This window comes from Phodopus roborovskii, unplaced genomic scaffold (assembly GCF_943737965.1).
Source record: "Phodopus roborovskii unplaced genomic scaffold, PHOROB, whole genome shotgun sequence".
Lineage (NCBI taxonomy): Eukaryota > Metazoa > Chordata > Mammalia > Rodentia > Cricetidae > Phodopus > Phodopus roborovskii.
This window is the reverse complement of record NW_026125295.1, coordinates 25,215,995-25,238,075: the sequence shown is the minus strand read 5'-3', so window position 1 is coordinate 25,238,075 and position 22,081 is coordinate 25,215,995. Positions and strand designations below refer to the sequence as shown.

Here is a 22,081-nt window from a genome sequence, read left to right as displayed (position 1 = left end):
TATTTGCATATTTTTCTCTAAAATTTCTTTATGAAAGTTTGTATTTGGGGATTGGTTTCCACTACTTTCTGCTATTACAGATCACTCCCAATGTGGTGCCTTAGAAATAGTGAACTCCTTTATTTGCTCATGATTTTGTAGTTTAGGCTGAGTTCAGATTGTTATTTTTTATGATGGTATCATTAAAAATCACTGGTATGGCCACATTTGACTAGAACATAGACTCAAGTGGACTCCTCTTGTGTCCATGTAATGTCAGGGCCCTTCTCTCTTCTCTGTGTGTCTTATCCATGTTGGTAGCCAGATTTATTGCATGATGAGTCAGTATTTTCCTGAGCACAGAAATGGAACTGCCAGACCTAAGTCCTTTCCTATCTACAGCATATCTTCTCCCACTGCAGTGATATTTTGTGATCTAACAAATAAAGCTGAGCTAAGCTACTAGTTAGCTACACACCTAGTTATGGTTTAAGCCACTAGTTAGCCATACACACACTAAGCCACTAGTTAGTCACATACCTAAGCCAATAGTTAGCCATAGAGCACAGGTGTAGTGGCCACACCTTCAATCCCAACACTCAGTACATAGAGGCAGATGGATCTCTGTGAATTCAAGACCACCCTGGATAATATGAGAGTCAGTTAGTCTAAAAGAAAAACAGAGCTCACACCTTTGGCTCCAGCACTTGGAATGACATGGCTTTAATCACAGCACTAGAGAGGAATATAAGGCAGGAGCTCAAGGCAGTCTGAGGTTAGTGGCCAGCATTGCAGTCTGTAGTCACTCTGAGGACTTGATCACCCCTCCCCCTTTGATCTGAGCTTTGGTAGAGGTAAGGACTCTACAGGTTTGGCTGCTTTGCTTTTCTGATCTTCAGCTTGAACCTCAATATCTGTCTCTGGGTTTTTATTAATTGTGCTTCATCCCACATGTATTTAGCAATAAAGTAATTCTTGTACCTGTTCTGTGTTAAAGAATAATGGGATATATATGTATGAGTGCATACTGAGAAGCATGATTTATTGGGAGTCACTGATGTGACAGACTATCAAGGATGATTTTTTTTTTAAAGTCTGGTTATTTGCCATTATTAAATGTTCTAATTTATTTGTTTATTTTATTTAGTTTGTAATATTATCAGTTGAGCCCAGGCATCCTGCATGCTAAGCAATCACTCTACCATTGACTTATTCCTAGTACAATTGCTAATTAGTTGTAATTGCTAAATTGTTAATTTAGCTGGGACCCTAGACATGGCCAGGAAGGTTATTTTGCATGTGAATAATCACAAAGGGCTTTTAAGTATGAACTTTATTAGCTTTTTTACCCTCAACTTTTACTTTACATTCATAGTCTTGCAAATGTTTCTATTAGGGATGCTGTGCAAGATTTTCTTCATGAAATATATTTTTTGCCCGATCATCCAGAATTAGAAAAGATAAAAGCAGTTCTCCAGGAATATAGAAAGGTATTTCATTTCTTTACTTATGGTATTAAAGATCTTAAATACAGAATTGCTCCTGAATTCCACTAAAGTTAAAATTTACAAAGTTAAGCTTTACAATCAAAGCTGAGTATGTTAGCTCGTGCCTTTAATCCCAGCACTTGGGAGGCAGAAGCAGGCAGATCTCTGAGTTCAAGGCCAGCCTGGTTTATAATGTAAGTTACAGGGCTACACAGAGAAACTCTGTCTTAAAAGAGAGAGAGAGAGAGAGAGCAAAAAATATACAACCATGGTGATTAGATAATAGTACTGTGAACCCATGACATTGGGAGGGAAGTTTTATCATTTAAAAATTTTTTTAGATTTAATTTTGTTTTGCTTTCTTTTGTGACAGTCTCTTACAGCTAAGGCTGTCTTCACATACAGTATGTAGCTGAGGTTGGTCTTGAATACTTTACCTGCCTAGCAGTCCAAATGCTGGAATTATAGTCATGCACCACCACTATATCCTATTTAGAGGAGAGACACATTAGCATTAAATAAAAGCCTCTACATTCCGAGGGGAAAGTATGGGATGATCCTAGTTATATCATGTTACAAATCATAGTATCACTATGACAGATCTAAATTATTCTTGATCATCTTGAAATCTTACAAACTTTATGAAATTACGAAAATACTGTGAGTCCATATAATTTCAGGGCAGAAACTAGAATACTTTGAGCAGTTTAAGGATTGAGTATAATTATCCACAAGCTTCACAGACCTGGTTCAGGGTCTTTATGTAGCCTCTGCAAATTAAGGAAAGCTTGTATTTCTTATCTAGAAGCATTTATTTTAGATATTTTTATTTAATTAGAAGAAAATCTCTAGTTCTAAAGATTTTAGTATAAAAATAATTTCCTCCAAAAACTATTGATGACATAGACTTTGCAAAGGAAGGGACAGAAAAACTTGTAGTTGGGTTATAGTTTAGCTATCGTAATAGTAACTTGTTATATACAGAACACAGACCTTTCAGAGGTTGTTAGGATAGTTAATAAGGTATGTGTTTCTGTTCTTTATCTAGGAGACATCTGAGAGTACTGACCTTCAAACCACTCTCCAGCTGTCCATGAAAGCAATTCAACACGAAAATGTAGATGTTCGTATTCATGCTCTTACCAGCTTGAAGGACACCTTACATAAAAATCAGGTATGCAAGCTGGGTGGTAGTGGTGCACACACCTTTAATGAGTCAGGCAGTTCTCTGTGAGTTTGAGGTCAGCCTGGTCTACAGAGTGAGTTCCAGGACAGCCAGGACTGTTTCATAGAAAAACCCTGTTAAAAAAAAAGAAAGTATGCTAAAGTGATGTTTTTCTAATTATATGAAGGGAAAAAAAAAAAAAAACATACTGGGAACTTAAGTTTAAAGAAAAGATGATAGGAGTTCGATTGGTAGTGGGAACAGAGAGCGGACCCCAGAGAGCCCTGAGAGCCCCACCGCCACCGGCCTTGTCACCATCACACTCTGGGAGGAGCCGCAGCAGTCGCCTCCGGCCCCAGTCACCACCACTGCAACCATGAGCAGCAAGGGTGAGACCCAGCAGCTGCCCGCCGCCCTCAGCGCTGCCACACCAAGACCTGCTCCATGGGCAGCAGCGCAGGTAGTGGTGGCCTGGGTGGCCTCACATCGGCGGCACCCTCTGGCGGGGACAAGAAGGTCATCGCAACGAAGGTTTTGCAAACAGTAAAATGACTTAATGTAAGGAACGGATACGGTTTCATCAACAGGAAGGAAGACATATTTGTACACCAGACTGCCATAATGAAGAATACCCCCAGGAAGTACCTTCGCAGTATAGGAGATGGAGAGACTGTGGAGTTTGATGTTGAAGGAGAAAAGGGTGCGGAGGCAGCAAATGTTACAAGGCCCTGGTGGAGTTCCAGTTCAAGGCAGTAAATACGCAGCAGACCGTAACCATTATAGACGCTAGCCACGTTGTAGGGGTCCTCCATGCAATTACCAGCAAAATTACCAGAATAGTGAGAGCGGGGAAAAGAATGAGGGATCGGAAAGCGCTCCTGAAGGCCAAGCCCAATAACGCTGGCCCCATCGCAGGCAAAGGGTTCGCACCTTACTTCTTGAGGAGACCCTATGGGCGTTGACCACAGTATTCCAACCCTCCTGTGCAAGGAGAAGTGATGGAGGGTGCTGACAACCAGGGCGTAGGAGAGCAAGGTAGACCAGTGAGACAGAATATGTATCGGGGTTACAGGGGCCCTCCTCCCCAAAGACAGCCTAGCGAGGACAGCAATGAAGAGGACAAGGAAAATCAAGGAGATGAGACCCAGGGTCAGCAGCCACCTCAGCGTCGGTATCGCTGCAACTTCAATTACCGATGGAGACACCCAGAGAACCCTAAACCACAAGATGGCAAAGAGACAAAAGCAGCTGAGAATTGGTACACTCCCAAGGCTGAGCAGGGTGGTGCTGAGTAAATGCCGGCTTACCATCTCTACCATCATCTGGTTTGGTCATCCAACAAGAAGAAATGAATATGAAGTTTCAGCAATAAGAAATGAACAAAGATTGGAGCTGAAGACCTTAAGTGCTTGCTTTTTGCCCGTTGACCAGATACACTAGAACTACCTACAATTATCTATGCAGCATGGGGTTTTTATTATTTTTACCTAAAGATGTCTCTTTTTGGTAATGACAAACGTGTTTTTTTTTTTTTTAAAAAAAAAAGTCTGGTTTTTCTCAATACACCTTTAATGATTTTGAAATTGTTTCATATCTGGTCAAGTTGAGATTTTTAAGAACTTCATTTTTAATTTGTAATAAAAAGTTTACAACTTGGTTTTTTCAAGAAAAAAAAAGAGAGAGAAAAGAAAAGATGATAGATTGGCAAAATGCTTATTGTTAGAGTTTATATGGATGATTCACTATGAATAGAAAAATTACATATAAGAAAACTGGGTATAGTGGTGCATGTCTTTAATCCCAGCACTGAGGAGACAGAGGAAGATAGAGCTAAGTTTAAGGCCAGCCTTGTCTACATAGAGAGGTTGAGGCCAGTCAAGGCTTTGTATAGTAAGACTCTGTCTCAAAAAACAAAGAAAAAGAAAAAGAGAAAGTCAAAAAGAAATCCAAGCATGGTGCTATAATCCCAATACTTGAAAGGCTGGCCAAGGCAAGATTACTGAGAACCAACCCAAGGTACTGTGTGAGAACCTGTCTTAAAGTCTTATGGTTGTGACAGTCCTTTCTTTCTTTCTTTCTTTCTTTTTCTTCTCTTTCTCTCTTTCTTCCTTTCTCTCTCTCTTCCTTCCTTCCTTTCTTCCTTTCTTTATGGTTGTGACAATTCTTTCTTTCTTCTTCCCTCCCTCCCTTCTTCCCTTCCCTTTCCTTTTCTTTTGTGTTTTGTTTTTCTAGACAGTGTTTCTTTCTATTGCTTTGGATTCTGTGCTGGAACTCGCTCTGTAGACTAGGCTGGCTTTGAACTCACAGAGATCCACCTGCCTCTGCCTTCCAAGTGCTGGGATTAAAGGTGTGCGCCACCAACGCCCAGCTGACAATTCTTTCTTAAAAGCAACCAAAAAGTAAAAGAAAACTAGATTTATCACTGTAATCTGAATTAAGAATTTTGAATATTTGTAAATTTAAAAAATTCATGAGAATTTTAATTAGAGAGTGCTGAACAGGTGACTAACTGGTTAATAGTAGTGCTTGTATAGTAAGCACTATACAATGGAGACCAAAGTTCAGATCTCAACACCTACATAAGTCATGCATTATATGTATGCCCATACTCCCAGCTCTGAGTTGGAGAAGAAAGACGAATTGTTGGTTTTCAGCCTATCATAGAAAGAAAACTTAAACCCCAGGTACTGGGAGACCTTGCCTCAAAGGAATAGGTATGAAGTGAGAGAGGAGAATATCCAATGCCTTATTCTGGTCTCTGTGTGCTACATGTGCAGACACACACACACACACTCTTTAGAAAAATTTAAATAAATAAATGAGATTAAAGAACATGACCAAATGACCAAGAAGATATGAACCCCTTGAGTTCAGGTAACTGAACTCAAGAAGTCAACCTTAAAAAAAAAAAAAAAAAAACAACAAATTATGGATTAGAATACATTTTACTAAAAAGTTTAAGTGTTGTTGATAAAGCATTAAAAATAATATTTTAAGATACCAAAGCAATAGGACAGAATTAATATTTAAAACTAATTAAAAAGATATTCCTAGAAAATATTTATTATAAATACTAAAGTAATACATTTTATATAAAGAAAATGCCAAGTAGTCATCCCAGATAAGTTATAGACTTTGGTAATATAAAAATTTCAGAGCTTCTAGACCAAAAACTGAAAATTTGTTTAATTTTTTTACACTTATTTTTCTATGTATGAATTTTTCACCTATGTGTATATACCACATACATAGCCTACATAGGTCAGAACTGGAATTGGAGTTATGGATGGTTATGAGATACACTGTGAGTTCTGGGAACTGAAGCCAAGGCCTCTGCAAGAGCAAGTACTCTTTAACTCTTAAGCCATCTCTCTAGCATTCCCACTCTTTAGAATTAATTGGCAAGGGTGAGGAAACTAGGTAGGGGTCTAGAGACTCTCCAAAAACAAATCAGAACAAAACAAAAAGACTCCAGCTGTGCTTATTAGAGTATCATGGTTAGGAACAGTTTTAAATACACAAGAACTAAAGAAGTACTCTTTTTACAAGTGATCCCTTCCTAAGACTTTTATTTGAAGAGGTTTCATTTAGTCTAGACGACAGAGGAGAGTTTGTAAAGACTTGTAACTGCTATTTATACATTTAACTGTAAATCCAAGATTAAATAATACTTGGTCAAGAGAATCTCTATGAATGTTATACCCTCTAATGAGTAAACTCAGTAATTGTTACATGAGCAATAGCTAGAAGTAAAAATATATGTGAATCATTATATACTGGTAAACTAGGTATATAAGCTGAATAGAAAATAAGCACGAAAATGATATTATCTAAAAGGTTAATTCTTGTATGAGATGGCTTAACAGTTAAGAGCACATATTACTGCTGCAAAACATCTTGTGAGCTATTTTATATAAAGTCATCAAAAACTTAATTGTCTAGATTGAAGATACAGGAATTTAATTTTGGCTGTATTCATATTTTTAAGCTGTAGTTTAGAAAAACATAAACTTTCTACTTTTACTTTAGGAAAAACTGATAAAATACGCAACTGATAGTGAAACCGTGGAGCCTGTTATCTCACAACTGGTGACAGTAATTTTGAAAGGCTGCCAAGATGCAAACTCTCAAGCTCGCTTACTGTGTGGGGAATGTTTAGGAGAATTGGGGGCAATAGATCCAGGACGATTAGATTTCTCAACAACAGAAACTCAAGGAAAAGATTTTACATTTGTGGTAAGTAATAGTAATTTTGAATGTTAATATTTCTCTAAGTTATTTTTGTTTTGGTTCATTTGAATTTTTTATCTTGTGTATGAGGTTTATCCCTGAATGTATGTCTTTGCACCACATGCATGCCTAGTGACCACAAACTCTAGAAGAGGGTGTTGGATCCCCTGAAACTAAAATTGCAGACAGTTGGGAGTTCCCATGTAGATGCTGGAAACTGAACCCATGTCCTTAGCAAAAGCATCCAGAGCTCTTAACTGTTGAGCAGTCTCTCTTGAGCTTTAACTGAGGTTTATATATTCTACTTATGCAGTCAGAAATCTTAAGTAGTTTTTAAATACTATCATGGAGCTCTTTAGCCAATAGTTTGAGTCTGTTAATCTAATGTGTTCTGTTCTTGGAAACAAAGCTTACTAATTAAATTATGAAAATAATTAAGGGCTAATAAGTTATCTAAAGATTAACATTTAAACATAATTGCTAGTGCTTCCATAGAAAACTAGTTTTTTAGGGTATTTTAGTAATGTGTATTTAAGGAAATCTGTGTATAACAATCCGTTTTTACTTTTTGCTGGTTTTTGTTTGTTTGCTTATATGTATCTGTGTGTTTTTGTTGTTGTTTTTTCAGTACTAGAGCTTGGACTTAAGGGCCTTGCTACTAGGCAAGTGTTTTCTCACTGAGATATATCACCAATGAAAATGAAAATTCAGATATGTTATTGTACTTGGTGAATATGAGTAGAAAGAATGTTGAAATTATATTGGAGTAACTACATTCTGTAAATTGTGTGTGTGTGTGAGTGTGTGTGTGTGTGTGTGTGTGTGAGAGAGAGAGAGAGAGAGAGAGAGACAGAGAGAGAGAGAGAGAGAGGTGGGTGGATGTGTGTGTATGAACACATGCTATTGCTCACAGGTAGTGGTCAGAATAACTAGTTTACTTTTACCTGTAGATGGGTTCTGAGGATTGATCTTTGAGGTCACCAGTTGTACACAAGCACCTTTGCCCACTGAGCCATCTTGGTGGCCCTATAGTTTGTTTTCTGCCTGTAAAACACAAACATTGCAAACTGACCTAACTATTCAAAGTTGAATGATTTTGGTAAGTTTCATAACATCCTAAGAAGATGCAGTATTTGCCTTTTAACTATAGATTATATTTTAGCCATGATAACAGCTTTGAGCTTCACTCTTCTTTTCCATTTAAGTAACACAGTAACTAACACCTGAAGAAAATTTATGTATCAATTATTGAGGGTTTTTTTTTGTTGTTTGTTTGTTTGTTTGTTTTTGCCTTTATTAAGTCTGGAGTAGAAGATTTAAGCTTTGCCTACGGATTGTTGATGGAATTAACAAGAGCTTACCTTGCGTATGCAGATAATAGCCGAGCACAGGATTCAGCTGCTTATGCTATTCAGGTAAGCATGCTCGTATGTAATGGCCATTAACTGACTTTACAGTATTGAATACTAGTAAGAAAGCTATACATTTGTAAAATCCTTAACCATTACCTTTACCATCTAAGTGATGCAGACTCATAATAAATATTTTAGAGAACATAGAAATATATTTTCTTGAATGAATAAGAACAAAACATAATGACGTATACATATGAAAATGCCTTAGTGAATCTGTTATAGATTCACAAAGATGCCAGAGATAGTGACTTCTCGTTACACTAACCATTATTGTACCATTTTAAGAGGGAACAAAATTTACCATGTGTTACCAGGACCTTCTTTATTAAAAATGTTACTAAAAATAAAAATTTTTATTTTTACTTTTATTTTACATATCGATCCCAGTTCCCTCTCCCTCCCTTCCTCTTCTCTTCCATCCTCTCATTCCCCCCCCCAACCACCCTTCCCTCCCATCTACCCTCCCACTCCACATGTAGGGTGATGCCCTCCAGGAGGGGTCATTTACATCTTTCAAGTCATTTGGAGTAGGGACTAGGACTTCTGTCCTGTCTCTAGGTTAATAAGCCTTGAATATCCTTCCATGGGGGATGTGCCCCCAAAGTCCTTTTGTGTGCCAGGAATACATCCTGGTGGCCTTCTAGCTGAGACCCAACCTAGAGAAAAAAATTTTTTTTTAAAGAAGAAAATGCCTTAATGAAATCTGTTACATTGTTGCAAACATTAAAAAATAATTTTTAAGAAGTACATTGTGGTGATATATTGTTTATGATTTATTAAAGTCAGTGGAGATTAAAATAGCAAAGCAGCCCATACTAGTAAGCCATGGAAGCCAGACACACATCTTTAGTCCCAGGACTCATGAGAGGTATTTAATATCAGGATCTCAGAGCTGGCATTCATTCTCCAACCACACTGAGGGTAGGAAGGCATTCAGATTCAGGATTCTCCAGCCACAATGAGTAGAGAGCATAGCAATCTGGAATTATAATCTGAGGTTTGGTGGAGCCAGGATCACTTTCCAGCCTGAGCTAGAGGTAAGAGCTAGGGGTCAGTAGCTTTTACTTTTCTGATCTTCAGCTTGAAGCTTGAACCCCAGTATCTGTCTCTGGATCTTTTATTTATCGTGCTACAGTACATACTACTTTTTAAAAGTATTTAACATACTATAATTACTTAAAAATTTTAATATCTGTACAAATAAAAAATGTCTTTTATGAAATATGTGAAATATTATTTATGATCAATTTTATTTTCTTGTGTTTAATGGCCTATCTTGGATAATCTTCTGTGTATAAATGTCTTTTATGAAATATGTGAAATATTATTTATGATCAATTTTATTTTCTTGTGTTTAATGGCCTATCTTGGATAATCTTCTGTGTATATAACATATATCTAGTTCATTCTTTGGGTAATACTCAATATAAATGTACTACAGTGTATTTAAGAATTTGCTTGAAACATCTAGGTTGTTCTACTGCCTTTATAAAGTGTGACTCATGATTTAGGAGCCAGGAATGTTGGTGCACACTAGTAAATGAGCACCTGAGAGACAGAAGCAGGAGAATCACCAAAAATCTGAGACTAGCCTAATTGCAGATCAGCCTGGTTTACATAGTGAGGCCTTGTCTCTGAATAGCTCACAAATAATAAATTTTTAAATAAATGTTTTTAATCCCAGTATCCAGGAGGTAGAGGCAGGCAGATCTCTGTAAGTACAAGACTAGCTTGATCTATCTGGAGAGTTCCTGTCCAGCCAAAGATACATAGTGAGATCTTCTCAAAAATAAATAAAAAAGATTCGTGGAACATGTATTTTATACATACGCTAATATATTAGTTGTATAAATAACTGGTATTAAAACCAGTCTTAGACCAAGTATATAGTTTACATTGACAGATTTTATTTTTATAAATTCACGGACTTGATAGCCCTGCCTTTTATAAGAATATTTTGGAGGGGAAGATGTTAGTTGTTTTGTTAGACATTTAGATCTGAAATCACACTGAAATGTCTAGGTTATAAATATACATTTGAATGTTTTCATTATGGATTTGGCAACAGGTCATCAGTCATCAGAAAGGAGACAGTGATACTGATGAAGTGTTTTGTTTTATTTTTTTAATGTGGGTTGTTAATGCTAAGTATGCAGTATGTACCATAATGCTCAGCTACATTTGTTTTGTTTTGTTCTTTATGGGAACAAACAGAATCATGTAGTCTCTGGAGTTGAATAATAAAATGGCGGATTGGTCTTTTTTAATTGTTTGTTTTGTTTGTTTGTTTCAAGACAGTACCTTATGATGTAGACCAGCCTGACCTGAAATTCACTTTGTAGTCCATTGTCTCAAGGCCATGGCCTGTAATTTATAGGGATCCTTGTGTCTCACTGTCCCTAATGCTGGGATTATAGGTGTGTTCTACCATACCTAGGTATGAACTGGTCTTTAACATTTGCATCTTGTTTGGGAGATTTTTAAGCTCAGTTGTTTATTTTCCTGAGACAGGATTTCTCTGTGTAGCCCAGACTATCTTAGAACTCTATGTAGATCAGGCTGGCCTCTGGAGTGCTGGGATTAAAGGCATGTGTCATTATCACACAGGCTTAAGCTCAGTATTTTATATCTAGAAGTTAAGGTATCTTAAATTTATGCACTGTTTTGGATTTCTAGCTACTTTCATTATAAACTCCAAAGAAATCAGATTCTCAGGGTCAGGGCCTGGGTGTGTATCTCAGTTGCAGAGTGCTTATTTAGTAGTCCTTAGCACCTGAAGAAACATTCTAAAAACTGTAATATAGGAAGTTCTTTTTGTCTCAAAATAGTTCTTAATTTTATGTTTTAGAGGCTATTTTATTTGAACTGTGTAGCATGAATTCTAATTGGTCTTAATAATAAAAACTCTGAGTCAGCTATCAGGTGAAAGTTGATGGATCAGAGAAGCAGAGCAGCCAGCAACTAGAGAGTTCTTACCTCTACCAATGCTCAGACCAAAGGGGTAATCCTGTCCTCAGACTGCTTCAGACTGCCACCTCAGATTGATGACTGCTCTGACTGCATTGAGCTCCTGTCTCCTCCCACTTTATATTCTATTCTCTGCAGAGCCGTATCACTTCTGCCTCCACTTCCCTAGTGCTGGGATTAAAGGCGTGTGATCCCAAGTGCTAGTATCACCTTTGTGGTAGCTCTCTTTCTTTTTTAGACTAGATCAATTTTGTGTATCCCAGGGTGGCCTTGAACTAACAGAGATCCATCTACCTCTCTCCTGAGTGCTGGGATTAAAGGTGTGTGCCATCACTGCCTGAACTCTGATCTTCAGGCAAGCTTTGTTATAGCATAAATACCATATCACCACAGAACTGGCTTCATAATTACGTATTATCATAGTTTTGTGACACCATTGAAATAAATGCCCTAAGAAAGTTCAGAATCTTAAAAGTTTCATTTACATGTTTCACTGTGGACTTATTATTGTAAAATGTATTTGTAGGAATTACTTTCTATTTATGACTGTAGAGAGATACAGAGTAATGGCCCAGGTCAACAACTGTGGAAGAGATTTCCTGAGCATGTCCGGGAAATATTAGAACCTCATCTTAATACTAGGTAAGTATTTTTAGAGGCTGGGGGTCTCAGTAAAGCACCTGCTGTGTAAGCATGAGGATTGGTGTTCCAATCCCTAAACCCATGGCAAAAGCCAGACCTGTGGCCGCTTGCCTCAGGTGAGGTGGCAGAGTCAGATCCCCTACATGCATTCCCTCTGGATAGGTTCATCCTAGCCTTTTTTTTTTTTTTTTTTTTTTTAAGACAGAGAATATAGTAAAATGTATCTTGCTTGCTGGAGGCCTTGAGTATAGAGCAACTATTATATTTATCAATTCCTGAACTTACATGATGATTCTAAAAGAATCCTTTCAGAAAATCCTACAGCTATATGGTTAGTTGTGAGGTGAGAGCTGTTTGAACATGGTTAACAAAATGTAATTCCAAGGACAAAGAAGAAAATTATGTTGAACTAATGGGAGAGAATGGGAGAATTTCTCTCATTTTATTATGGAAAGCTAGAGACACTAGCTTGATTTACAGATCAGATTTTGAAAAATAGTGGAGGTTTATTTTTTTCCTTTGTGAAGTCAGGGGTATAGAAGATGAGATCATTGGCCAAAAGTGGCAGTTAGACATGATACAGATAATTTGAGGAGCCCTTATAATTTGAGTGAGAAAATTCTTTAGAGGCTTAACATTCAATTAAGTGGTCTAGCCACACATTGAAGTCAGTTGTGGTTATAAAACTTGAGGAAGAAAGCATGCAGCAGTGCACTGAAATTGTCAACTAATGTGGTAATCAGTGAGTTTGGTGAATGCGCAGAATGAAGAGCAATGGAGAATAATGTAACTGAGCAGCTTGAACTTGACTGGAGGTTGGAAGGCTCTGAGGGAAAGATATACTCAGACCCCTCTACTCCATTCTTAAGATAGAAAAATACTGTCTTTCACCAGAATTTAGCAAATATAATAGAGTACAGTTCTCAGTGAAGAGTTGCATGTAACTTCTTATGCTTTCTTTACAGTATTTCTAAATGTATATTTGTAAACAAATCTTCAAAATCTTCAAAATTACAGATATAAGAGTTCCCAGAAGTCAACAGATTGGTCTGGAGTAAAGAAGCCAATTTACTTAAGTAAATTAGGTAATAACTTTGCAGAATGGTCATCATCTTGGGCAGGTTATCTTATAACAAAGGTAAGACAACCTAGTTTAGAATTTATTACCTGATCAGAAATTCTGGAGGGATACAGAACATATACCTGAATGCGTAGCACATACAAGAGAATATTCAGGCTGACAAAACTAAAAGATAATATTTTTATGTTTACATATTTTATTTAAATAAGATATATTAGCATTTAGTGATATTTTTGAAAAAACATATATCATCTATACTTTTATCCAAAATAAAGGTATTTTTAATGAAATTTCTTAGAAAACTAAAGGTATATTGTAAAATTTCCCTAATTTGAAATTTGTATGGGCCTAACAAAATTATACTGTGCATTCTAATAAAATGCTTAAGGTATGTTTAAATACAGCTCTTGCTTTAAATTTATATTTCTATAGTTAATTAGTATTTTTAAATATCTTAAGTAGTAAATGGCAATTTTAAAACATTTTCTTTCGCTTTTTTAAGAACATAAAAATATGTGTGAAATGTTGACTATTATTAAAGTAACTATTTCTAACTCCAAATATTTTGTTTAGTTTTTTTTTTAGTCAAAATTTAGTATTCAAGTTAAAAAAAACCTTTAAAACATCTTTTAACAGTTCAGTAATTATAGGTTGAGGATTAGATATTACATCTGACTTTTAGTTGAAATCTGAAAATTGTGTTGATTTAAACTACACATGTTTTGAACTCTTTATGCCCAACTAAGTTTTCTGTTTCTTTTATTTTTATCTTACACACTGCTTAAAGTATCAACCATATACTTAATGTGCTGATTCAGCGGTTTGGTTTTGTTTTTTTTTTTTTTTGTTCCTTCATTTAAGGCATTAGCCACTAAATTTAATAATAGCTAAATATGATATAATTAGGAAAGATAATGTATAATAAAATGTAACACATTGAAAAAGAGCTGTAGAATAGGTGAGACTGTGTATACTAATGTAAGCTAGCAGCTAGCTCTACATTGCCTATAGGGGGTCTTAGGAGTTCTGGCATTTGGGATCAGTTAGAGAGATGATCTGAAGTTTTCCTTGCTTTAACATACATCCTTCACTGCATGGAGACTACTAATCAGTCATGTGTTATCTCATATGCTACATTTTAACATTCAGTCAGTAGAATAAAATATATAAAACTACTAATCTTTCTTGAACCATTTGAATTTACAGGTTCGGCATGATCTTGCCAGTAAAATCTTTACATGCTGTAGCATAATGATGAAGCATGATTTCAAGGTCACCATCTATCTTCTTCCACATATTCTAGTGTACGTCTTGTTGGGTTGTAATCAAGAAGACCAGCAAGAGGTGAGAGTTATTCTATTGGTTCAGATGTGTGACATAAGTTCTGAACACATGAAACTTAATTTCTCTTAGTATTAGAAGCTACAGAGTAGGTGCCAGCAAGATGGCTCAGTGGATAAAATGCTTGCTAGACGAGAGTGATGATCTGAGTTCAATGTCTGATTCCACAGTGGAAAGAGAACCGAGCCCTAAAAGTTGTGCCCTGACTGTCACATGCACACTGTGAAACACTGTACCCACACAGTCTCTCACTCACATATACAAATAATAAATTCCAGCATTTGAGAGGTAGAATAGCAAGAGCATCAGGAGTTAAAGGTCATCCTCAGCTGCATAGCCAGTACAACTTGTACAACTTGTATTACATGAGATCCATCTCAAAAACAAAAAACAAAATCTTGTCTTACTAACTTTTAAAAAATATATTTACTACAAAAAACAAATATCATTATCAGTATATTTAGCTATTTATTCTGAAATCTTCTTAAGATTCTTTTTTTTTTTTTTTTCTTTTTCGAGACAGGGTTTCTTTGTGTTATAGTCCTTGCTATCCTGGAACTCACTTTGTAGACCTTGAACTCACAGAGATCTGCCTGCCTTGCCTCCCAAGTGCTGATATTAGAGGTGTGCCCCACCACCTCCCAGCAAGATTTTTTGTTCATGTGTGGGCTTCATATATATTTGCAGGTGCCCAGGGAGACCAGAAAAGTGTGTCTAAATCCCTGGAGCTGAAGTTGTAAGCAATGTGAGCTGCCATGTGTGTCTTCTGAACGCCCTTCCTCTGAGTGAGCAGCAAGCACTTTTAACCACTGAACTATCACTCTAGCTCATTTTAGTCAGTCTTTTTTTGTGTATGGTGGTTTATCTGCATGTATACCTGTGCACCATATGTATGCCTGGTTTCCACAGAGGCCAGAGTAGGGTATTTGATCCCCTAAAACTGGAGTTATAGATGGTTGTGGGTCAACATGTGGATGCTGGGAATTGAACCCAGGTCCTCTGCAAGGACAGCAAATGCTCTTAACCACCAAGCAATCTTTCCAAGATTCTGTTTAGTCACTCTTAATCAGTTTTTCTTTCTCATTGATTTAGCTATAAATAAGAAAGATCAATACTAATATACTGTTTCTTTTTATTACTACTGGATGTTTAGTCTTATATATCAGATATTAATAAAATGTTACTATATAGATTCATTATTAACTGTAAATTATTTAGGTTTATGCAGAAATTATGGCAGTGCTAAAGCATGATGATCAGCATGCCATCAGTACCCAAGACAGTGCATCTGATCTGTGCCAATTGAGTACACAAACCGTGTTCTCTATGCTTGACCATCTCACCCAATGGGCAAGGCACAAATTTCAGGCATTAAATGCTGAGAAACTTCCGCAAAACAAACTAAAAGGAGGTAAGTAAGGTCAACTCAGTATGTGAATATTTTCTTGTAATAGCCACTAATTAATTTGTCCTTGTGTTAATTCTGCAATTTAAGATTAGTGGTTTGTTTGTTTAAGATGATGACTCAATATGTAGCCCCAGGTGGCCTAAATCTCAGTATATGGTCCAGGCTCGTCTCAAACTCAGAAGTCTGCTTGCTTCTGCCTCAGTGCTAGGATTAATGGCGTGCTTTATCATGCTAGCTAAGCATTGATTTTTAAAAGTCTGATTTTAAGCATTTGTTTGTTTATGCTCTACTGGAGATAGAACCCAAGGGCTTATACATAGAGGGCAAGCATGCTACTACTGAGACACACCTCTAGTGATTTTTTTTTTTTTAAGTGTTGCAAGACAGGGTTTCCTCTATGTAGCTTTGGAGCCTGTTGTGGAACTGTAGATCAGGCTAGCCTCAAATTCACAGAGATCCACCTCCCTCTGCCTCCTGAGTGCACCACCACCACCCAGCTTCCATATGCATTTCTAAATTGTAATAATATATACTTTTTACTGAGAAATAGCAATTACTGTATATGACCTCACTTTAGGGTTAGTATGTAGCTCAGAGATAGGATGCTTATGTAGTATGTTGGAGAACGAAAATTTTTGCATCTAGAACTGCAAAAATATAAAAAAAACCAAGAAGCTGTTCTTTCAAGTTCTTACTCTTAAACCCATGAACAAAATACATACCTAATTTTTCTTTATATAAATGGGGTTTCTTCCTTAGGAGATTTTGTGAGGATTTGATGAGATGATATATATGAGTCTACATTATGACCTGTGAAGTAGATGATAGAGTGATACTGTGATTTTGCTACTCCTTAGTGTTAATTCATTTGTTTCCTGTGCTTCAGTGTATTGTATTTGTGTGCGTCATTATTTTCACATTTTCAAGTTTTAAATGTTTAAGAAGATTTTTATTTCATTTGGTTTATTTTCCTGTATTCAAGTAGTGTCTGTTACCCAGCAGACTCTACAAACATCCTGGGCAGACTGTTGTGCTACACAGTGTTAGAGCTACTAGTCTGTAATTTTGTTTTTGTAGTATTACAGCTTTCACTAACAAGATTAAGCAATCATTTAGAGTTAAATGAATCTCATCAGAGTTACCCTACCAATTGGCCCCATGATAAAATCATTTGGTGACAAGAATTATATTGATCACACAGTAATGAATACTTTTCATGGTTTTACACCACTTTGTTATTGCTCTTGCAGTTCATAAATGGTGACAATCCTGTTGCTACTGTTATTCCTCAGCCATTCTCATAGCTATCACATTTTTTTGCTAGGTTTTGGAGTTAATTTTAAAAATTAACAATGTGATAATTACTAAACAGATTTTCACTTACAAAATTGTCAGTTTTGTAAGCCACTCCTCTTTTATCCATATTCCTGTTAAGGACAGTAGGTTATTGTTTTACAAATTTTTCTGTATTTGCAGATCATTATCTGTTTACAGGAATGTTTTCTATGGAGTATGATTAATTAGCAATTAAGTGTTTGTTCCCAGTTCTGTTTGTGAAAATCTTAACTGTTAAAAGCAAGTGCTAACTTGGCTATTATTTTCATTAACATTGCAATTAATATTCTGTTTTTTAAGACTAACACTTGTAGGAAAGAAATGCAAATAGCTCTGAGTTATTTTTTGCCTAGCATGAACCAAAGCCAGGACTTAACCCTCAGTACTTGAAGAAGGGAAAAAAAGCTTATAAGTTTTAAAATAAAATGTCTTTTTACATAATTCTGAACTTTCTTTACTGAATAATTGTATCTTATCAGTACTTTGTAGTCATGAGTAATAAATAATTTTATTTCTTTTACTTTGGTTTTGTTTTTTTTAACATTCAATCACAGTTTTGCATTTACTCCTTGAAATAAACTTGTAAAGAAGGCAAAGCAAATATCAATATTTCCCTTTAAGAGGGGAGAAATGGGTTCAGTGAGTTGAGTAATGTCCACAGTTAACTTAATGATGATGGTAGAACTAGAACAAGATCCTCTGAGTAGTCATCTTGTTCTTCATTAAAGCCAAAATATTAGTCCTTAATGCATTTATATTATTTAAGGAAAAAATTAAAGTTAATAATTCATCGTCTAAATTTTTATCTTATCCGTTTTTAACTACTCAATTTTCTTTTTATCCAGTATCAAATGTGAATTTTGAAGACTACCAGAGTGTAACTCGTTTTCTAGACCTCATACCTCAGGATACTCTGGCTGTAGCTTCCTTTCGCTCCAAAGCATACACACGAGCCGTAATGCACTTTGAATCATTTATTACAGAAAAGAAGCAAAATATTCAAAAGCACCTTGGATTTCTACAGGTTTGAAATTAATATAGTTGATTTAATAATAAAAGTAACATTGGCAGTCATTTACAGTGACATTGTTGATTTTACTCATTCACACACTATGCTAGGTACTAAATACTTGTAATACTTTAGATTGTTGCTGATAGTGCAAAGATATTGAAACAAATTTGGTATACTATCTAAGCGTGTTGATGCATTTCTCCTGAAGAAGGGTATTGCATTGTCCTTAAGAGTAGGGGAATGAGGGATCCAGGAATAACTTCATGTCGATGATGCCTAATGTAATCATAGTTATTAGAGATAGTTCCTTGGAGTTAGGAAAGAGCGCCAGTAATATGTCAGTTTTAGAATGACGTTTGGAAATGATAAAGGGAAGATCCTATGTCATCGAGTGACCTCAGTTTGGGGTAAGTGAATAAGGAGATGTGAGAATGCTGGTGAAACAAAGGTTTAGGAGATAATTTGCTATGTGAATTTGCTATGTGAGGAAGGAAGCACGTGGGACTAAGACAGCATACCCATTTGTCTCCATGCTATTCTTGCTAAAAAGATTAGTGGCCTCCATGTTACCAAGTTCAGTCCTTGTGTTCTTAAACTCACAGTATGCTTTGATGGACCTTTCTATTCTCAGCAAGACTTTTGATTTTAACAGATTTGATGGTACACAGTGTTAAGCCCAACACTTGGGAGATAGAGGCAAGAGGATCAGGAGTTCAAGTTCATCAAGGCTATCATGGGCTTCATACAACAGTGTTTTGTTGTTGTTTTCTCTTTTAATCTGGATGGCATTTGCTTTTCTTCATGGCTACAGGATATTTTCTTCCCCCTGGATTCTGTTTTCTCTTGTTTCTCTTGCCAGTGCAACCTCCTCCTCCCCCAAAAACTACTTCATTGAGTCATAGTTGGTGCACAAAGAGTTTTAAATGTGCAACAGTTAGATGTTTGTAGATAATACACCCATACAGTCATCATAATTAATACTAGGAACATCGTTACTTCCAAAAATTTCCCCCATACTCTGATTGATTATGTGTTAAAAGCATTTAAAATAAGAATGTTTATTGAACTCTAAACATACAGTACTATGCTATTAACTACAGTCAGTATGGCTTACTCATCTTGTATAATGTTGTAACTTTGTGTAAATAATTCCCCAGTCTCTGTATCTCCAGCCCCTGACAAGCACCATTTCTCCTCTATACTTATATGAAGAACCTAAAGTAGTGATCATGTATATCTGTCCTCTGTATCTGTCTTATTTGCCCTACAGTTCTTGAAGCAACAGAACTGAAAAATTAAGTGCTTTTTCCTTCATGTAGTGTATTTTTAATTTCATTTTGCTTTTATAAGTTTTTATTACAAAGATAATTCAAGCAAGATATATTTTCACAATTGTACAGTTAGCACACACATATTCAACATCCGAATTCCACAATTAACATTTTTTTGTATTGCTTTGTCATGTCTATCCATCCATCCATGCTTCCACCTTCAGTTTGCTTTTGCTTTTTGTAATGTTTCAAAGTAGGTTGCTGGCATTTGTGTATTAGGTCTGTTTTATTCCTAATTTTCCCCTTCCCACATAATAAACCCTAAACCCAGATCAAATATCTTAAAAGTAGTTAGAGGCATTTATCAATCTTTTCTACACTTCAAATACAAATAAACAGCTGCAAGGACAGAGCGGCAAGACCTCTAGCACTTCCCAGTGGGCATGTTTGCTCAGTTATCTGAATTCTATAGTAGTGAGTTATACATTTGTGGCATCTATTGTTCTTTCACAATTGGGTGTTGACAGTGTCAAGATCAAACATCTTTCCAGATGTTACAGCTTAGATGTGGGCTTATTCTTGACTCTACTTTTTCTTAGTTCTATTTCAAACTTATTCACATATCCTGCCATTTCAGCCTGGTTTCATATTTACCTCTCACAGATCATTCTTAACATAATAAGCAAAGTGTCTTTCATTTATAAACTGTTCAATTTTTCTGCTCAAACAGTAGGTGGGTAGCAATTTCATTGAGATAAAAGCCAAAAGTTCAACACCTGTCATCTTGGAAATATATATGATAATTATAGTAAGGTAGTTCTTCACATCCATTAGTATGACATCCTGGAAACACCCACAGCACACAGCATGTGCAGTTGTCATTGGATGACAACTGCCCTTCTTTACCTCAGAGGAGATGCCCTGTCCTTGCAATCCATTTCAGAAGCACCAGTGCCACTCTGTGTACACACATGTAGCAACTCCAGCATCTGTCTTTAGCTTCCTTTTTTTCTGTTTATTTCTAGGATTATTTTCTCTGCCTTTGAAGAATGTCTTGTGCTGTTTCCCAGATTTTTATCTTTAAACCTGAATATCCTCTTTAGGCCAGGGTGTTTTGTCTGGTTTGGTAGCCATTTGTAGGTATTTTCTTTTTTAGTTTTTTTTTTTTTTTTTTTTTTTTTTTTGTGGGGTTTTTGTTTGTTTGCTTTTTTGCTTTTGACAGGGTCTCATATGGCCCAGACTGATCTTGAATTCAATATATAGTCTATTATTCCTTATGTTCCTACCTCTGCTTTACAAATGCTGGGATTCAGGTGTGTACCACCATATCTAGCTATGCCAAAATTTTGAATTACTTGGATTTGTTGAAGTTTTCTCAGTATCATTATGATAAAATGTTTATTTAAAATTTAAATATCTTTGGAATATAATAAAACATTTATAAATTATATTCTACAGAAACTATTTTCATTTGGACTAAAAAATATATTCAGGACATGAGGTTCTTTGAAGTCCTCAGGATCAATAATAGTTACTAATGATGAATGTGTATTTAAGTAGAATAAAAATGTCAAGGTAACAGGATGCCTGGAAATTGTTTGTAATTTTACTCTAATTCTGCTTATAAATACATACAAATAACAATAAATAAGTAAGACAAAATTCTTTTTTCCAGTAAAATCTTCTCCTATGCTGTTTATGTAATGATTTTGGCTTTATTTTTTGTTATTTTTCCCTTCATTTTGTTTTTTAATGGAACAAAGAAATTGTATGCTGCTATGCATGAGCCAGATGGAGTGGCTGGAGTAAGTGCAATTCGAAAAGCAGAACCATCCCTTAAGGAACAGATCCTTGAACATGAAAGTATTGGCTTGCTGAGGGATGCCACTGCCTGTTATGACAGGGCTATTCAGCTAGAACCAGACCAGGTAAGATGATCATTTAAAAGCTGCTATAGGAATGGTAGCAACTTTGGTTTCAAAATTGCCTTTGTCAATGCCACAATGTAGCAGGGAAATGTTTAACACTAATTTCCAGATCAGTAAAGTTAGAGACTTGTGCTTTATAGTTTCAGAAGTTCTTTTCAATTCCAAGTTCTTATGACTTTAGAAGTAACTCAAATTAAGGCTGTGGAAATAGCTCAGTCAGCAAAGTGATTGTCATAAATGAAGACCTGAGTTAAATACCCAGAATGCACATAAAAACGTAAGGTGTGGTGGCATGCACTTGTTATATTAGCATTGGGGAGGCTAAGACAGGCAGATTCTTGGGCCTCCCTAGCTAACAAGTCTGTCAGACTTAGAGAGCTACAGGGCATGAGGAGCTGATCTCAAAGTGTAACTTATTGCTTCATGATGTTTTGTGTCATGTAGCAGCTCAGTCAGGCCTCAAACTATCTTGTTGTGATGTTTGGTATTAATTATAGTCTTGACAGAATCTAGGATCTTCTGGGATATGAGACTTTAGGTATGCCTATGGGGGATTGCTTGATTGCTTTAGCTGATGGATAGACTTATCTTGACTATGGGTAGGACTATTCTTAGAGGGGTTCTTGAATGGAATAAGGTGAAGAATATGAGCTGAGCATGTGCCTCTGAAGGTTTGTTGTCTCTCCTTGGTGGTTCTAGAGCCCATCAACCAAATCTATATTAATAACATTGTATCTGTTGACTTATGACACATAATCTTGAAGCAAGATGTCAAGATACTGAGCACTTTTACATTCTTTATTTGATCAACAAATACAGA

At 36.1% G+C, this 22,081-nt stretch overlaps 1 protein-coding gene and 1 pseudogene across 3 annotated transcripts in view; both read left to right on the top strand.

Annotated features, from left to right (window-relative positions):
* The window catches only part of Atr (ATR serine/threonine kinase), a 90,972-nt gene that overhangs the window by 32,683 nt on the left and 36,208 nt on the right, over positions 1-22,081 (top strand). For all 3 annotated transcript variants that reach the window (XM_051206944.1, XM_051206953.1, XM_051206961.1), the window contains exons 20-29: positions 1,376-1,469; positions 2,515-2,640; positions 6,661-6,867; positions 8,163-8,276; positions 11,770-11,885; positions 12,903-13,023; positions 14,173-14,310; positions 15,526-15,718; positions 17,896-18,074; positions 21,097-21,261. In XM_051206944.1, coding sequence (XP_051062901.1) covers positions 1,376-1,469; positions 2,515-2,640; positions 6,661-6,867; positions 8,163-8,276; positions 11,770-11,885; positions 12,903-13,023; positions 14,173-14,310; positions 15,526-15,718; positions 17,896-18,074; positions 21,097-21,261 — 1,453 coding nt within the window. The remainder of the gene's footprint in view (positions 1-1,375; positions 1,470-2,514; positions 2,641-6,660; positions 6,868-8,162; positions 8,277-11,769; positions 11,886-12,902; positions 13,024-14,172; positions 14,311-15,525; positions 15,719-17,895; positions 18,075-21,096; positions 21,262-22,081) is intronic.
* Positions 3,008-3,926, top strand: LOC127238381 (Y-box-binding protein 1-like; annotated as a pseudogene).